Source organism: Brachyhypopomus gauderio, chromosome 17, assembly GCF_052324685.1.
Source record: "Brachyhypopomus gauderio isolate BG-103 chromosome 17, BGAUD_0.2, whole genome shotgun sequence".
NCBI lineage: Eukaryota > Metazoa > Chordata > Actinopteri > Gymnotiformes > Hypopomidae > Brachyhypopomus > Brachyhypopomus gauderio.
The window spans coordinates 6,366,913-6,386,415 of record NC_135227.1 but is presented as its reverse complement, the minus strand read 5'-3'; the positions used below and the strand labels follow the sequence as shown (position 1 = coordinate 6,386,415).

Genomic DNA, 19,503 nt, shown 5'->3' with positions numbered 1-19,503 from the left:
TTCTTGGATGCTATTTCATCAATGTCTGGGCTCAAGCTCTGAGTTGAAGAAATCCTCAGTATCGAGCAAAGGTGTTCATCAGTCAGACGTCTCCTGAGAGATGTTTTGGTCATCTTCATAGAGGAGAAAAGTTGCTCACATAGATAAGTGCTGCCGAACATAGAGAGCATCTGAGCAACTTGGGTGCGGAGCTGAGGCATTGTGTCAGGGATGAACTGTGGAAACTGTGCGGCGCCTACAGCATCATACTTTGCTTTCAGCGTGTCCTTGCACTGGAGTTCAATCAGCTCCATTTGCATGTTGGTTGCTGCATTTTCGACATCAACTGCGAAGGGATTACTAAGCAGTTCAAACCTCCATTTCTGGACGTCAAAGTCGGCAAATCGCCGGCTAAAGTCAGCGCTGAGTACGCTGAGTTTTTCAACAAACTGCGCATGTTTTCTGCCTTTCTTTTCACCATTTTTGGGAAGGGGTAGCACCATTGACAGTCAATGGGTAGCACAGTGACAGTTGTAGTGTGAAGTTACTATGCCTACTGTCCTACTGATTGACGCGCCAAAACAACAGCAGGGCATTATGGGATTTGTAGTATTAGCGGTGAATGCACTGTACAGTATAATACCAGGGGCCAGCTCTAGTAGTCATTTGGTATTGTCTCGCGGGCCAAATATAATTACAACGTGGGCCAAATTTGGCCCGCGGGCCAGAGTTTGACACCCCTGCCTTAGTGACTCGGAGTTCTATAGTGCCACCTATGCTCAGAGGAGAATACCTGATGGGCAATGCCTCCAGCCAAAGACAGAAATACACAAGCCTTAGATGCTCAGGCTATTCCAGGTTCTTGCTGACCACCATGAGGTGAAGAAGCAATACATTTTAATACAATGTAATATAATATAATGTAACACCATGCTGCAATGGAAACATTATCATCTGAAGCCTTCTTAAGAGTTGAGAGTTACAGCAACACTTTATTCCTCTCAGTGAAAGCAATAATAATGCATATACATTTATGGCATTTGGCAGACGCCGTTATCCAGAGCGACTTACATTTTTATCTCTTTTTTTTTATACAAGTGAGCAATTGAGGGTTAAGGGCCTTGCCCAGGGGCACATCAGTCATGGCCTCAGGTCTGGGAATCGAACCTGGGACCCTCTGGTCACAAGACCAGTTCCCTAACCACCAGGCCATGACTGCCCATATAAATACCCAGATCCCAAATCATTTGTTGTAGTACTAGTTGTAGTATTTGTAACATGTATGTTTATTTTGGGTGGCATGCTTTCTGTGTCCTTCAGTTCCTAAGTATTTTATATTAAATTAGCATAGCGTAAAAACAAATGTTTACACACACACACCTAATCTCTAAATTGTATTTGTCTTTACAGTTCTTTAACCATCATGACGTGATCATAATTAGTATGTCGATATAAGTTGTTTATGCATATAAAAGTCCTAAAAGTTAATGCTAAAATTGCTTAAAATGTTTTTTGTGGGTTGTTTTGGAAAACAAACATAAAGGACAGAAATTTCAAATAAAAAATGTCTGTGAATTAAAAGATATTTAACAGATTATCAGTTAACATTCACACAGCTTGCATGGGCAAACATGCATTATAATGAAATTTCATGTAATCTACATGAAGTATAAGAAAATGGATATTAAGATAAAAAAAACCCACTAACAATTCAACATAAACATTTTTATAATAATTTTATTCTGTGAACAGTATTAGAATGTTTTGTAACACGTATGAATACACCACAGATTGTTAAAGAAAGAAATGTTTACTTGAATAACAATGACAGCAATGCATGTTTAAGATTTACAATATTATAAGCATTTAGTAGAATAATTAAAAAACATAACTATATTTTCCTTGACACTAGTGTATATAGTGTGTCAACACGTAGTGGGTTTAGAGTGCTAGGGAACATATTTTGTGAGAGCACAGTCTGTTGAACTGTCGGGACAAAAACACTCAGAGTTAATGGGGCCAAGTCTAACCCCTAGCTAATGCCTGTCACGGTGAAGCGGCCCCCTACCGGTCGCCTCCGTCCACAGCAGCTGTTGTTGTTGTTGTTTTGTGACGTCGTGTGCGTCCCTCAGGTGGGCGGAGCCCGTGATCTGTCTCACCTGAGGGTCGTTTGTTTGCCTATATATGTCTTGTCTTTGTACCAGTTGACTGCTGGTCATTATATCCCTAATTTGGAGATATTGCACGGGTTTTTGGTTTGCACACTTTCTATTAAACCATCCTTTTTCCCTGAAACTTGGCGTGATCACTTCCTTTTTAGTTGCTCACCCCGCCCGTCACAATGCCTTTGTTTTAGTGGTCTAATGTGTGTTTTTTTGTAAATGTTTATATGTCGCAGGCTTTACAATATAGCCTTAAAATTGCTTTTAAATATTAGCATAGGTTAAATACTTGTATAATGCACAAAGAAACTGAGAAATTGGCTCTGAGATAAAGTGTTATAAACATTTTGAGTAAATTAGTGTATCCCACCTAAGGACAGTTAGAGTAACTGCTGGTTTACTTTTAAATACTGCTATGCAATTTATTAATGCCTGCAGTCCTGACATAGAAAAGTAGTCTTTGTAGTCATTTTTTAAAATGCAGTAAAAGCATAATCTTTTCTTGGTTCATAGAAATGACTCTGATGTATCGTATCAGCTGGACCATCACATCTGTACTGCTCACAGGTACCTCTGGCAGAAACAACCGGTCAAATCAACTCATTTTGTCCACTTCTGTTGGGTGACTAAAGAACGCCATCATCTCTGAATCTACCCATATTTTTATCTTGCACAACATAGTACACACTGTACATTTTAAAACCTTTATCAGTATAAATATATTGATCCTGCTCTGATAGGATGCGGGTTAAAGAAAGCACATGCTCCAGTTTAACAACCATTAGCTTGGAGATTGTTGACATCCAGTGGAACAAAAATAAAGCTCAATTTAGTGACCCAATGCCCAAAGGTAAAGTACATGGTCTATATAGCTGGCACTTAATTTATCATGCAAATGAATATATAATAATATCCTACCAAACCTACAAATTACAAGTCATTGGTTATTTACAACATGGAGTGGTCCTGCCATTTATTATTACAGGCTCCAGGAAAGTTGCATGCTTGCATTTTATTAAATAAAATCATGAACACTAGTTTTCTGGCTGTCCTTTAGGCCGTGTCTGAAGCATCTTCTTTAATGAATAATATAATTTGGCCCACCATATTGTCTCTTCAGTGTCTCAACAGCATTAGCCTCAGTGGTGGTCTGTGTTCTGATATCCTCACAGAGTAATGTGGATGTGTACAATGTATATGTGTCATCATGGTGAATCTCCCTTCTCTCTATGTGTAGACAAATAGGTCTGAGCATGTGAGACAGAGGTGTTCAGAAGCTTATTACTCCTAGGTTTTGGCCTCTTGGGGTAGTGAAGATATTCCTTCTTCTTTTTGTCCTGACTGCTTCTAAACAAACACCCGCACCTGATCAATTCAATCTAAAGGGTCTCAACAATCACCAAAATCTCTTCATGCCATTCCCAGGAATGATTTCACTTTAAAATAGCTTTAGTTACAGAGTGAAACAAATATTAGCCATTTTGAACATTTTTCAAGGTTACTAAATTTGTAAATCTGTATCTGTGTACTTATACCAATAACCTAACGTGTTTTGCTATGAAAGTGTTACATAGTAAGTAAGCTTCAACATAATAAATAGGGAGCAAAGCTTTGACAAGCTTAGTGATTGTGAATGATGGCTGTTGATCTTAAAGTGCTACATTCCTAATACCTCTTTTAAAACTTTAATACACAATGATAATTTCATAAAATTAAGTGCTGATTTATTTTTATTGGGCCTTTATGCCTGAAATGGAGATGCCTGCTGTTATTCAACAGCTATATCATCTTGACATAAGTTCAGGATCCACAGCCTTGTTCCCTGCACACTCTCTCTGGCTGAAACATTGGAACAAGACGTCCTGGTCTACAACTGCAATACAATTTTAAAGCAAGACCATACCATAAAACATTGTTCTCCACAGTGAAATTGCATGTAGTTCAATGTAACTGGTGTTTGCTAGTCACATATAAGAAGGTCAGAGAGCCTCAGATACACTATATTGCCAAAAGTATTCGCTCACCTTCATTGACTCACATATGAGCTTAAGTGACAGCCCATTCCTAAAGCATAGGGTTCAATATGACGTTTGTCCACCCTTTGCAGCTAGAACAGCTTCAAATCTTCTGGGAAGGCTGTCCATAAGGTTTAGGAGTGTGTTTATGGGGATTTTTGACCATTCTTCCAGAAGCGCATTTGTGAGGTCACATACTGATGTTGGATGAGAAGGCCTGGCTCTCATTCTCCGCTCTAATTCATCCAAAAGATCAGGTTGAGGTCAGGACTGTGCAGGCCAGTCAAGTTCATCCACACCAGACTCTGCCATCCATGTATTTATGGATCTTGCTTTGTGCACTGGTGCATGTTAGAAGAGGAAGGGCCAGCTCCAAACTGTTCCCACAAAGTTGGGAGCATGCAATTGTCCTAAATGTCTTGGTATGCTGAAGCATTCAGAGTTCCTTTCACTGGAACTAAGGGCCTAAGCCCAGCTCCTGAAAAACAACCCCACACCATAATCCCCCCTCCACCAAACTTTACACTTGGCACAATGCAGTCAGACAAGTACCATTCTCCTGGCAACCGCCAAACCCAGACTCATCTATCAGATTGCCAGATGGAGAAGCGCGATTCGTCACTCCAGAGAATGCGCCTCCACTGCTCTAGAGTCCAGTGGCGGTGTGCTTTACACCACCGCATCCGACGCTTTGGCGTTACACTTGGTGATGTATGGCTTGGTTGCTGCTGCTTGACCATGGAAACCCATTCCATGAAGGTCTTGAGCTAATCTGAAGGCCACATGAAGTTTGGATGTCTGTAGTGATTGACTCTGCAGAAAGTTGGCGACCTCTTCGCACTATGCGCTTCAGCATCCATCCACTGACCCCGCTCCGTCAGTTTACATGGCCTACCACTTCATTGCTGAGTTGCTGTCATTCCAAAACACTTCCATTTTGTTATAATACAACTGACAGTTGACTGTGGAATATTTAGGAGCAAGGAAATTTCATGACTGGATTTGTTGCACGCTGGAATTCACTGAGCTCCTGAGAGTCACCCATTCTTTCACAAATGTTTGTAAAAACAGTCTGCATGCCTAGGTGAATAGTTTCTATACACCTGTGGCCATGTAAGTGATTGGAACACCTGATTCTGATCATTTGGATGGGTGAGCGAATACTTTTGGCAATATAGTGTATCTGTTCATACCTGAACATTAATGCATGTCCATTGGAGCAAAAAAAGCCTGAAATGTTTGTAGTTATGAGTGGAAAGTTCTCACATTGAGATGACACAACAGATACTTACAGTTCCTGCCTTTGTGTCTGCCAACTGGTTAGACCTCTGTCGTCGCAGGTCTGCCTTTATGAAGGCTGTGAAGAAGATGGCGAGGTGTTTTACACATACTAAAGGGCAACTAGGGGAACTGTTGGTATTGTTAGTATCCACTAATTATTGCACAGTGCATATGAATATGTGGAAACATTGTGTACTTCACTACAATTTTGAATTGTAGACAGCATTCTTCTGGACAAAAGTCACAGATGTTGCTCCTGAGACCTACTGGACCCTGGATCTCCAGTTTGGGGTACACAGCCCCTAGTGACTCCATTACCATGGGAACCACTGTTGCCTTCACCTTCTACACCTTCTCCAGCCCTTCCATCAGCCCTTGATATTTCACAAGCTTATCATGTTCCTTGTTCTTAATGTTTCTATCACTTTCTATCACTTACAACATTCTCCCCTCTCTATATATTGTGTATGCTTTGCCTATGTTGGCTTTTGACTGTGGATTGGTTTTCTACTCCGTGTTTTTTTATTCTGTTTTTGCCCTATCAGTATTTTTAATATCTTCTGGACATGAACCCCTGCTTGGGATAAATTGCCCCTAAGCAGTATTTATCAGTATTTGGGCTATAGGCTACTTAGTTTCAGAGATGTTTAATACTACATACAAATACATCTTAGACACTTATATGCTTCCAACTTTGTGGGAAAGTGCTTAACCGTCACAGCATGACTGTGCCTTTGTTAACAAAGTAAGGACCTTAAACACTTGTGACAGTCAGATGTGTGTGTATGTGTATATATATTCTCTGAATTCAACATATTTTATATTATGTGCAATATGTGCAATATGACAGAAATGGCTACAGCTACAGAACCCAATAAATGATTAGCTTAACTACAGTTAAGAAACACCGTGCTATGCAGAAAAGCACAAATCATCTCTTTTTATGCTTTCAGACAGGCACTAGAGGACATTATACACCACCCATTATGCCATATAAATGGTCTATGCTTATGTTTCACAATAACCGTGTTACACTCGCATGAGGACCGATGAAGGTTGATTTTCACAAAGACAAACCTACCTGTTATGATGGTCCCCAGGAGGAGAAAAACACAGAGGAAGATGTTTCCAGCCAGCGTGCCATAGTAGTCAATGATTTTACCCTGACAGATTGTGAATATGATTCCAAACACCTGAATAAAAGAAAAGATTTAGCTGAGGTTTAGTTCAGAATTAGGCACCTATTAGGAACCTCTAGGTGTTACTGTGAACCTACATCTTCATCTGTCTGAGTGACTCGCTTACATGCACAGACCGTTTAACCGTGCTGTCATCTTTATGTCGATCTCTCTAATCCTTTCTTCCTCTCTTCCACTCCAAAGCACACATTGCTCTGTACACCTATTCACATCCCATCATCCACTACTCTCTGTCTCTCTTTTGTACTCTCCTTCCCTCATTCAGGGTCCACATAATCCATCCAAATTAATCAAATCATGCGTGTAGGGCACATTCCCTCATTAGCCATTAAAAAGCTCACACTATGAAGTGTGGCAATGGAATGGATAAACAAAATCATAGATATTTTTTCTAAAAAACTTTTTGCAAGGATACAGGAAAGCAATAGGTCAAATCTGCCTGTTCCTTGTTTCAGATTTTAGATATGAGGGGTGGAGAAGTGGGGAAAATTAATTAAGGATTTCAAATGCCACCAAAAGTTTTTCTGAATACTAACCCTAAATCCGAGACTTTCATGCCATGTGGTTTTTTTTTTCAGTTTTACCAACAAACCTCATATTATTGCACAGTGGCCCAAAGCACTGGGATATGAGAACTCACAGCATGCTGACATTTAGTATTTGGACTACAGCAAAGGAATTTCTATTTGTCACCACTGTGCACATACCACAGGATCCAGAGTGCAGAACTTTAAACCGCAATAACTGCTAACATTGTTGACACGGTTTTTAAAAATTCAAAGAATCCAAATTGACCTTTCCCAGAACAAAGATATTTTTCTTTTTAAACAGCTTCATAAAAATGTTGAATGAGAAACCTACAAAAATTATTCTTTTTTCCGAGAGCTGGTTCACTTGGCCTACCTGTGCTGAGCAGTTGAGCAGTCCTGAGGAAGTCCCCTCTGACTCTGGGTGTGTGAGCTCTACAGCAAACTCAAAGCCCAGTGGCAGGTAGCCTGTCATGAATAATCTGTTAGCAAAATACAAGAAATGTGTAAGCACACAAACACGAACGTATAATTGCATAAGTGTAAGACAGATTTCTGGAGAAATAGCCAGAGAATAAATGAGCGACAGGATCATGTGATTTTTAAACCCTTTCATAAATCCTTTCATTTTTAAATCCTTTTATAAATCCTTTCATTGTTAAATCCTTTAATAAATCTGAAATTTATTCTGCCGGTCACTGGCAAATTAACTTGTTCTTTAGAAAAATGTGTCCACAGTGAGACTGTACTGATGTGATGAAAGTGAAGCCAAAACCACTATATTTGTTCAAATTACATAAGCAAATAACATTCTACTAGTTCTTAGCTTTTTTTTGGCTGATGTAAATTCCTACAAATGTAAAATTTTGAACCCTAGCCTAGAAAAGGCAGACTAAAGTGTGTAACCAAAATCAAGGCTAACCTCAGCATCACAACACGGTCTGCCTGTGCAAGACCACCGTGGTCTGTAGACCTGAATGATGTTGACTGGGATATGCTGAACAAAACAGTACAGTGCCAAATACAAATATCCTCTCACACAGTTGAGCCTTCTCACATTAACCAACGGAACAGTCAACACTGCCTGCACTAGTCAGAATGTGTATTGACAGCACCTCCTTGAAAGCTCCCGTTTGTACTCCATACTCACCCAACCGGTGTTGTTAGAGATAACAATCAGACTCCTACCCTAGTGCTGCTGAGGTGACAAAGACCACCCAGAGATGGCCTGTGGTAAGGCTGAAAGTGTAGACCCCCATTCCCACAAAGGACAAGAGATATACAGCAATTGTGGTCTGCCTAGAGAACAAAAGGGGACATACAAAATGCTCGTAGGCTAAATAAGAATGTAATGTGACATGTTATTTTATGTATGATTTAGTGCATTTACCACAGATGAACTTTCAAACATAACTAAATTATGTTAACAGGGAGGAAGACATTGGTATTCAAGCCTTGTACTGACACCTTCATGTTTTTCTCACTCCTACATCAAAACCACAGTCATTCTCAAAGGAAAAACAGGATTCCTGAACAATTCCTTTCATGGCTAAGATTTCCTTTAAACAAATGGCGTATTATGAAGTAGCACTGTGTGAACAGCCACGCGTAAAAATGTCCATTTTACTGCTGCTGTTGGAAATAGCCCCGGGCTCACATCAGACTCGTAAGACAAGGATGTAATCCTGATTATGGATGCTTGAATGATATGTGCTCATTGAAAAGGCAGGTTGTTTTAACCACTGGCTCAGAAACCATGACTGAGACCTCTACATGGAGACAAAAAATGAACTATGCTTAGAGACACAGTGTAGCCAAGCAAAAATTACTATTATTTATAGTATCAATGTTATTAGTTCAATTGGAGGTCTCCTTCAAAGGGCTATTGCAGATGATTTACTACAATGGACGCTGATGAAGTTCAAGCTTTTAAGGCTGGAAAAGTAGATTTGATTCTGGGATGATATTTTGTTCTAAGTAAAATATCTTCTTCCCACAAAGAGGTAATCCCTTATGCTGCCTATTACTGGAAGAGAGCTTACAATATGGTAATTGGGTGTTTCCATTTTAACAACACTGCTAATATTCTCCCACAGGTACATGAAACTGATAATAAGGGACAAAAAAAGATGAGGATAATAAATGATACTGGTCAAATGATAATTTTACATCTAAATGATGTAATCTAAATCATCTTTCATCACAGATATCACAGAGTGAACCTGATAATTTGAAATATGAAAGATACTGGAAACATTAAGAAAAAATATGGCATGGTCAAATGTGTTTACAACCAAGATATCTTGATATCCCCCACAAAGTTTGAATTTGTGAGTTTTGTGTGATGGAACTTTCTAGCACCTAGTTATTGTTTAGCTAAATCCTATCAAACTTGAGGAACAACACGTTTTAGATTTTGGCTTACTGTGAGGTGTGGAGAAGCAACATGCACATGGGACGAAAACAAATTTTTAAGTAAAACCAATTAGATGTTCACTAGATATACAGCACAGCAGTAAAGGTAGTGGCACAGGTCACCATTTCAACAAACTGCAATGTGAACCACAGACCACGCCGTAACAAACTCTCTAAGATGGGTCAGTACCCAGTCAGCAGTAGTCAGCAGCCTTGGATTTTATTTTACAGCTCAAAAAAAAAGGAGCACAGGGTATTTTGTTTGAATCTCTGCCAGGTCAGATGGATTAGGAGGTGCAACAGCACCTTAGCGAGAGGACTAAGCCCAAGGTTAAGCCCAAGGCTGGTTTGGGTTGTCCTTGGTCTGACAGAAGTCTGTAGTTTAGGCCTATGGTAATATAAGGCATACTTGTATGTCTTAGTTTTGTCCAACCAGATTCCACAGATGAGGGATCCCACCATACCAGCGATTACAATAGTTAGACCAATTCTTCCAGCATTCACCTCTTCCCCCTGTGTGTGGAAGAAAGTCACAGCAGATGTTCTAGTATATGGTTTAGTATCACAATTTCTTCATATTCTTTGTTGAACACGTGAACCTAATGAACAATGGCATTTTGCCAGAGCAGCATCTGAGCTGTATGAAGTATGAAGATACACGTTTCATGAAGAAAGACATAACACAATAGCTGAATGTAATAGAATGCAGCACCACACATGTTTTTCAGACACCATGGTCATACCACAAACTGCTACATTAGCACGGACGTAGTTTTGGGGGGGGACGGGGGGGACATGTCCCCCCCACTTTTTCAAAAGCCGGTTTTGGTCCCCCCCAGTTTTTACAGTTAAAACCAAATATTTAAGTAGCGACGAAGTCATGTCCCCCCCACTTTTTAACGGTTAAAAAAACAATATCCAAATAGCGACAAATCTAGCACTAGGATCATGCAGCTCCGAGCTCCCCCCCCCCCCCCCCCCCGCTCAACAATTTTTGTTCACAGCGCTCAACAATTTTCATTCAACCCCCCCCCCCCCCCCCCCCCCCCCCCGCTCAACAGTTCGCCACCCCAGGTTGTGTCCCCCCCACTTATGAAATCAAAACTACGTCCATGTACATTAGAATGTAGGATTTTATGTAGTAATATAATAATGAAACAGATGCTTGAGCGCCTCACTGAGCCTAGAACAGTGTTCAACCTACATGGATGTGGAACTAAGGACGATGAGACTCACAGGGAAGTGGTTAATGATCATCCGGTTAAGTAGGGTGGACACAGCATAGAAACAACCAACATTTAATCCTGCAAGAACAAAAAAAAAGTTGGAGATTCATGTTTCTCATTCCAATTCCAATCTGAATACACATTCTCAACATATTAGTTCTCAACATATCTGTATTTTGTACTTCTCAAAAGAGTAGTCTATAGAACTATAGCGTTCCTTACAAGGAAAACCTGTCATGCTATTAGTTCATATGTTCAAATTCATGCTTATATCTTAATAACATGTCACACTCTAATCTGATTGAATCTGTGTGAATAAATTAACTTCAGATAATCTATGACCCATGGTACCAAACCCTCAGATTTAACATTGTCTTGATTCACTTTCTGTAGATAAATATTTACTTAATGTAATAAATTAGTAGCATGTTTAAAAGGTTAAAGTCACTTCTCATATGATTGATTCCATGCCATATTATGCCACATATTTTTATGTTATTTTCACACACACACATCAGTACACACAGCTACTTCTGCATAATGACTTTAGTCATATTAAAATCTCAGGCCATCTTGAGAGGTTTAAACATCTCTTTCTAGATAAAGATTCCGATTGTTGTTACTGAATCTGAAACTGAAGGGCTACCATGGTCTGAAGAACCTGGTGAATCTATTGATTAAACACTTAACTATGAAGTAAAAGATACTGAAACCATCACCTCAAATCAATTACATTAAAAGTATTTTCATAACAGAAAAAACATAAAAGTAAAAACAATTGGGCTAGTATTTTAAAAGAATCCAACAGTTTTGTTCTCCATGCAATATGAGCCCAGATCCCTTATTATGGTTTTAGGTCCATGCATGGATGTGTGTTCATATCTTCTAGTGAGTATGTGAGGCCCACCGTAGGTGATGAAGAGTAGGATAAAAGAGGTGTTGTGGAGGAGACGGCCAACAGAGGCCCGGTAAGAGCTCTCTTGGGGAACCATGGTTCGCATTGCTACCTGGGCCTGGGAGGGGGGAACGTCTGGCTTCTCCTGAAACACTGTAACACACACACACACACACGCACAGTTATCGACAGTAAAGTACCATGCACACAGCATGGTGTGGCACACAAACATATGTGCTGTCAGAAATATAAGAACCCTGTGTGTAAAGTCTGACCCAGGTCGAGGCAAAGTGTATAATCGGAAATATTCTGAGTAAAGATAACAGCAAGGCTTTGAGAAAAGCATGAAAATCAAAACTGTAAAAATGGTAAGAGTACATGTCCTCGACATTAACACCGTCACTGCTATTATTGGTCATTTGAGTACAGAAATAAGATGTGAAAAAAGGCAGGGCACACTCGAGCACTTCCCATTCTGAACAGACAAGATAAGCAGAGGCCCAGGAGAAGAGGGCTCAGCCCACAGACCAGACACAGAGATCATATCACTATGGTAGAAATAGAGAAAAAACATTTAGTACAATGTTTAGTCCTACATAAACCATCCAGAATGAAATTTCTATAAAGCAGTCATAATAACTGTAATACTTAAATGACATGGAAATACTGAAAATGTGAATCATGGTGTTTCAAACTGAGACATAATACACACGTGTGCTGTTTTTCAAACTGAGACATAATACACACATGTGCTGTTTTTCAAACTGAGACATAATACACACGTGTGCTGTTTTTCACACTGAGACATAATACACACGTGCTGTGTTTCAAACTGAGACATAATACACACGTGCTGCGTTTCAAACTGAGACATAATACACACGTGCTGTGTTTAAACTGAGACATAATACACACGTGTGTTGTGTTTCAAACTGAGACATAAAACACGTGTTGTGTTTCAAACTGAGACAACACACACGTGTGCTGTATTTCAAACAGAAATAATACATGTGTTGTGTTTCAAACTGAAACATAATACACACGTGTTGTGTTTCAAACTGAGACATAATACACGTGTTGTGTTTCGGTCAGTGACAAACCCAGCCAATATACACATGTGCAGTACTGTAATTAGTGTCACACCACGACATGTCATACTGACAGACCTTCTGCAACTACACAGCCTACAACTGCAAAATAACCAGAAGTCACATGTCCTCCACGGCCTATAGTTTATGGCGTCAGCTTTTCTGAATTTTTATCTCCAGTAAGCAGTATGATGTGGTAGCAGTTAAAAAGGATCTGGGGCCTGAATTCCGTCACTTCGGAACAGTGGAAGAAGGAAAGGTGTGTTACATTACACATTATATTGTATCTGCTTTTCTGTGTCATTGTACATTTGCACCATTACACACATCTCCAATGTACCATACATTATACATATGCTGCTACATAAATGACTTTCTACTATACTACAAAACTATCTGTGTGCTAACAAATAACTTCTGTGTCACGTTGCAGCCCCGGGCCCCTCCACTCGGGCATGTGTATGTGTAGTCTGCGTCTATCCGTGAACATATACGTATTATCTGTAGGGGTGGTTACTTGTGTAGGCTGGTTCATTCACCTCGTTATCATAATGTGTCACATTCGGGGCTTGTTACATGTATGCTATATAATATGTGTGTAGTGCAGCGCGATCGTTTGATGCAAAAGAGAAACACACCAGAGTTCAGTCTTTTAACCTTGAAATATTTATTAAAGCTTACAAAGATCTTTGGAGAGCAGCAAAAGTGCACACAAACTATATGTAGCACACCAAATGCAGCTCTATCTAAACTAAGTCCATTTGTGATATTCTGAAGTTTTTGATATTGTCTTTGGTGACACTTCCATAAAACAGAAAAAAATCTATGAAATAAATATAAATTATAGTTTGCAGTATTGTTTGTGAACCTCTCTGTAAAGAGGGGGTTTGGAGAATCCCAAAACGGAGGCGTTGTTTTAACGTTTTAATGAGGCTTAACAACATACAACACAAATAAGCACAGCAGGGATCTGACTCAAACAAAGATGAGTGACAGGCACAACATCGACACACATTAAATACCTACAACATAAACAGGGAACAAGTGCAACACAACAGGTGTAACGGATGAACACACAAACACACCCCAACGGAAGGGTTACGGGCTGTATCATGACACTCATTATAATAAAGAGAGTATAATAAAGAGGCCAGACTGGATGCAGGTGCAGGAAACTAATGATTTAATAGCCATCATAAATAAAACAGAAATAACACTGATGATGGGAGATATAACAATAAACAAACAAACAATCACAGATAACAAACACACAGCTAACAGGTGAACTAAACACCTGGAAGGGGGGGGAGGGGGTTGTTAGAGCCAGATGTGACAAATAGTAAACTGAATATAAATGTTTAGCCCTAGTTTAGTTGTATTTGTATGTTTGCACACACAGCATTCACAAGTACATTCATAGTATTGCTAATTCTGTGTTGTAATATTCTTTACACAGTACTTTGTTCTGCAACTGAACATGAAGTGAAAATCAAATGGGAGTTCTAAAGGAGAAAAGACGGTCTTACTGATGAGAACCAGAATGAAGATCAGGGTGGCTGCTCCGGCTGTGATGTAGAACATGATGCTGATGTGATGGGCCAGTTCATCCATCCCGCCAACGTTTGGCACAAGAACTGGTGGCACCAAGAACCCAATGGCAATGCCAAGCTGTGGGACAAAGGAATGCAGTTGACCACTAGTACAGTTCACACCTCTCCAGTTCAATTAAAATAATGCAACTATAGGTCAGCAGTGGGACTGGCACAAAGAAAACAAAACAGTAAAGTGGTGTCCTCATCTCCACCACACTGGCCCAGCTAGTCAGGTGATCTCCACCTGAACCCTCTTATTCAGGACACCAGCAAATATCAGCGTCTCCAGAGTATTACGCCTGTTCAGTTCACTCCCACATTGCATTGTATTGCTGATGTAAGAATACTGAATATTTTCTGTGAATGATTCCCTCTGTGCGTGTGGATGCAGTCTGTCCTCTAGTTTTGGTCTTTTTGGATTGGCCCCTGTACACTGCTCAGTGTTATCTGCATACCTTGTGATGGACGCCGCCTGTCCTTTTTTACACTTTGGAAATTCTCCTGTGTTTTTGCTCATCCTGTACTAGTTTTGACTTTTGCCTGTTGTTTACATCGTGGAGTTACCCTTACTTCAGTAAACCAATATTGTCTAATCTTATCCACAAGTGTCCATGCTAGTTTCGGTGTTCACATAACTGCTACTAATGAATCAGTGTGAAACGTCTGAATACATGTGCAATGTCTTTATTTCCACCATTTTCTCTCATCATTAGGCACAGCCAGTTCCCATGAGCCATTGCTCGGGCAGAGATGTGGAAGAGGCACAAGTGCAGACCAGGCATGCTCCTCGGTGAGTGAAGAAAAAGTGGGAGTGTGTATTTGTGATGTTTATTGACAAGGACACCCTTTGGCTATCTAGGACATAACATTATTAACCGCTCCTTTCCTAGTAGCTTTACTAGCACTCACTCAAAGACGTTACCAAAGTTCCAATTGTTGCTTGTCAAATATTAAACAGCCTGTGTCCTACAATCACTCACAAAAACTAAGAAATCATTATCTCACAAATGTACAATACCTTTAATTGGCCAGTGGAAAAAAATGTTCTAATGTTTTGGAAATTAACTGCTTCAATAGCATTTGAGAACAGGTAAGTTATGGTTATAATTAGTAATAATGTGAACCTTTCAGATATTCCAAGGTAAAATATCATTCAATCACAGACACTGAAAGCACACATTTGTAATGCTGGTGGTGAAGCTGGAGCAAGAGGCAAGATAGCTGTTTTGACCACAAGTTGGTCCTTGAGAAAGTAACATCAGGTCAGAGTTCCTGTGGAACCAACTGAGGGGACCCTTGCTTTATTTTTAGTGGCTTTATTTTTGATAGCGTTATTTTCAAAACATCACTGCCCTCCCATCACGATTTACCAAATAATATGACAAAGATGAAGTGCTTTCATTGTACTCTCCCCACAGTGTGCAGCCCCAATAATACTCCAATAAAAAGAAACAACGACACAGGGCAACAGAACATCAAATAAGCACAGAAACCATAAACATGAACACATGGCTTCTAAGACCTCCAGTGGAGTAGAAATTGCACGCTTACCAAACCAGCGTCAGTGGTGTACTGTAGCCACATGGAGGATCATCATGTGATTATTATAGTGACTCTTAACTATCATTCTGACTGTCAAAGGTCACCAATGCAACAGTCACCTGCACCCAACTGTCTACCCTGTTAAGCACCCATCGTTAATGCTGCTACCACCAGAACATATAGGCCCATCCACAGCCACTCTTGCAATGGCCTGGCTACACCCTCAGCTCATTTGCCCAGTACACCCACACTCCAACAGTGGTTTTTTTCCCATAATCCCTCTAGAGCTTTGAGCCATGGAACAAACATCAGCACTCGTATCTTGGATTGGTGTAAGTGGCAGCTGTGTTGCTCCATGAGCCCGGTACCTACGCTCACTCACCTTGGTCCCATGTTCTTGTCTCTAGAAGTGCCTAATGGCTTTGAGCATGTGGTGTTGCAGAGCAAGGACAGCTCCCCAATAATGATGTAAATAAAACCAAAGAATGCTCCATTTTATCATGCAAGCTGTTGATCTGAGAGTTTTATTCTGTATCTGCATTAAATCCTACATTAAATGTTGTCCTTTAAAACCAACATGTCTTGGTGTCTAATTAAAGGATGTTCTAGGTTTCAAGTGTACCTAAATGTGACTGTGCTCCATGTAAAGTCTTGAGAGAACATGAGCAGTGGAGGTGTCCGCTTACTCTCTACTGCTAACAGGCTAAAAGGTCAGGTCCAGCTAAAAGACCTTCCACTGCTTCTACGCAGAAGGCAAGACAGCACAGAGGAAACCTCTTGACCTGAGTTCTCTTGCTTCATATCGCATCATCAGAGTGCTTGTCTGTCACCGATTACTTTCTGTCTGCATTCACACTGGATTTAAAAAGGGCTTTCAAACTCCTCTATGACACATTGGGCTCAAGCCCTTCTCTAACACACTGGACAATGTGCATTCCGTAGATCTGATGCTGGGTGTTGTAACAAGGAATACATGTTGTGTCATATATTGGCTTAGTTCTTCAAGTTTTTGAGCATTATAATATGTATTTGAAAACTCTGAAAAAAAGTACTAATCAGTACGGATCAGTATCATGAAACCAACATAACAAAAGTATTTCCAAGACACACACTTCATCTGCAGTGGAGGATCACAGCACTGTGCAGTTTAGGGAGTTACAAATGGACACGATTCAGGCCCACAGAGCAGACACATGGTTACCAAAGCCATCATAAGTTAAACTGGACAAATATGAGCAAAGCCGATAATAAAGAGTGCAGGTCCAAACATGCTAGTGAGTGGAGAGTGAACTTTGATGCACTGTTAATATGCTTGACTTCAGCTTAGCTGAGACAACTGTCACAGATAAATGTAATGCCTGGTTAAATGTGTTTTCACATGATTTGAAATTTACTTGACTTGTTGCCAAACAGAAGTAGACTATAAAAGAGACGTGCACTAATTGAAACCACACAACCTAATTCAATCAGAAGCATAACTGTAGTAGTGGTTATGGGTTCGGTTTTTGTTAACATCCAAGTTAAAGCTGTCACTTGCTTAGGTTTTAATAGTAAAAGATTTTATCCCTTATATGAGTGTCATCGAAACACTCTGTAATTCTCTTCCTCAAACAACAAATTATTCTATATCACCCAAAGTAAATTCCAGAATTGTAATCAACTATACAGGACATTGATAGGATATTAAGAATACCAACAGTAAATTAAAAGCTGCATTATAAATCATTTTTTTTCAGTTTCTGCACCTTCCCTTCACTTAACAGACCATAAGAAGAGCAGTGTTGCAGATTTAACCCATAACACCCCATTATTTTCTACGTTTCCCCCAATAAACCAATGACCAGTAAATCACACATCCACCTACTCACCTGATTGCCAAAAACGCCAATGGAGCAGGCGGTGGACACCTCTCCCGGCCCGAACCACACAGACGCTATCCGAGACGGCATCCCGAGGATGAAGACCTGGGCGAGCGAACAGGTGAACTGTCCCAGCACCGTGACCCAGAACAGGTGAGGCTCAACACCTGCCACCTTGATCCAACTTCCCGCGCAATTTAGGGCGGTCGCCACGAGCGCAATGACACGCAGCCCTTTCTTGTCCAAAAGCCATGATACTGGAAATATAAAGGGTATATAAGTCAACATATATATCATCGACATCCAGTCTATCGCAAACGAACTAACGTTATAGAATTCCATAAATATATTGTTGATTATTCCATACTGGATCCATTGAAATGCGTTACACAACGAGTAGGAGCCGAACAGGGAAACTATCACCCATCTTCTCTTATACACACGGGTTTTACATTCTGTGGCATTCTCCAAAGAAATGTCGCCACTTTCTATTTTGCTTTCTCTGTTCTCATTTTTCGAGATATTTGTTTCCACGTTAACTTTTTCGGGTTTTCCTGCACTGACATCCTCAGAGTTCTCGCAGTCGCACATTTTTGGTGTCGTGGAGAAATAATATAGCTGAGCAAACGTAGGTAACGACTTGTAAACTGAGCCTGTAAGTCTAGAGCTGTGGTGTGTCTATGGTAAAATCACCCGTGGACTCACTCCACCTCCAGATAAACCACACACGTGATAGTTCTGAATCATGTTTTTGTAAACCTTGATCAAGTGTTATTGTGGAAAGTAAAACATTTAAGTCGGGCTTAATACTATAATATTCAGGTCTCCGGTTACAACCATTTAAATACGAACTTCTTAAGGCGTCAAGAGGAATTACCTATGTTGTTTGCATCCTAAAGAAACATTAGTACTAAACTGCAATGACTCTGTAACGTGACGCGTTTCAAAAGGTTGTAGGTTTAAATCATTTTAAATTATTAAAGGATTAAAAGATAACACTTGTGTTTATGCATATTTACATATTTGCTAAAGTTAGAAGCAGTCAGACTGGATTTGTCTGTCAAGTCCGAGTTTGTGTTTCAGATAGAAGACAATAATTTTATTTTGACAAGTCAAACAATTACGGAGATGATTTTGTTTCCTGGTGGTTTTTGCCCGTTTATTGTCTAAATGTAAAATTTCCGCACTTAATTAACCTTCTAGGCTATTGCATACGTCAACCACTAGATGTCACCAAGGGATCAGTTTTCCTTCCATGTTTTTTTTCCATATAGGCTATATTATTTGGAATCTATTATGTATGTGTGTGTGTGTGTGTGTGTGTGTGTGTGTGTGTGTGTGTGTGTGTGTGTGTGTGTGTGTGTGTATACCAGGTTTAAAAGCAGAAAATGGTATAAAGTGTGGCAACAGTATAGCACCATGTGCATGATACGAAAAAGAAATAAGAAACTCAAATCAAAACCATTCATTGATATCCCTTCCAAATGTGACATTATATATTGGTTGTATAAATAGTAAATGTTGATATATGAGTTATCCTTGGATGTCTCATGTAAAGGAGCTCAGCCTTGAGTTCAGTTTTGAGGTCATTGAGTCTTGAAGGAACTCAAGACGGTTTGTCTTTGATATCATAGATGGTTTGGGGTCCATTCCAGTCTGAAACCTTTGTAAAGGCACTTAACCAAGGCTGTTTACATGTCTGTTTTTGCATTGTGTGTCTTAT

General features: G+C 39.9%; 1 protein-coding gene and 1 long non-coding RNA gene across 6 annotated transcripts; one reads left to right on the top strand and one right to left on the bottom strand.

The window, feature by feature from the left end:
- Positions 1-1,698: 1,698 nt before the first annotated feature.
- flvcr2a (FLVCR choline and putative heme transporter 2a) lies at positions 1,699-19,073 on the bottom strand. Of its 4 annotated transcripts, none has more exons than XM_076978017.1 (10): positions 17,790-19,071; positions 14,314-14,455; positions 11,712-11,852; positions 10,815-10,882; positions 9,988-10,091; positions 8,352-8,462; positions 7,540-7,645; positions 6,519-6,630; positions 5,449-5,513; positions 1,699-3,488 (listed from the first exon to the last, which is right to left on the bottom strand). In XM_076978017.1, the coding sequence occupies exons 1-10, from the start codon at positions 18,369-18,371 to the stop codon at positions 3,429-3,431; spliced, it is 1,491 nt and encodes a 496-aa protein (XP_076834132.1). In that variant the 5' UTR covers positions 18,372-19,071; the 3' UTR covers positions 1,699-3,428. The 4 variants fall into 4 exon arrangements, with proteins under 4 accessions (XP_076834132.1, XP_076834133.1, XP_076834134.1 ...); XM_076978018.1 differs by having other exon boundaries at positions 1,699-3,980; positions 17,790-19,069; XM_076978019.1 differs by having other exon boundaries at positions 1,699-4,014; positions 17,790-18,759.
- Positions 12,987-17,844, top strand: LOC143480373 (uncharacterized). 2 transcript variants are annotated; one of them, XR_013121822.1, is made up of 4 exons: positions 12,987-13,046; positions 14,244-14,716; positions 15,093-15,169; positions 17,658-17,844. It is a non-coding gene; the product is annotated as an uncharacterized LOC143480373 (long non-coding RNA). The 2 variants fall into 2 exon arrangements; XR_013121821.1 differs by lacking the exon at positions 17,658-17,844 and having other exon boundaries at positions 15,093-16,463.
- Positions 19,074-19,503: the final 430 nt, after the last annotated feature.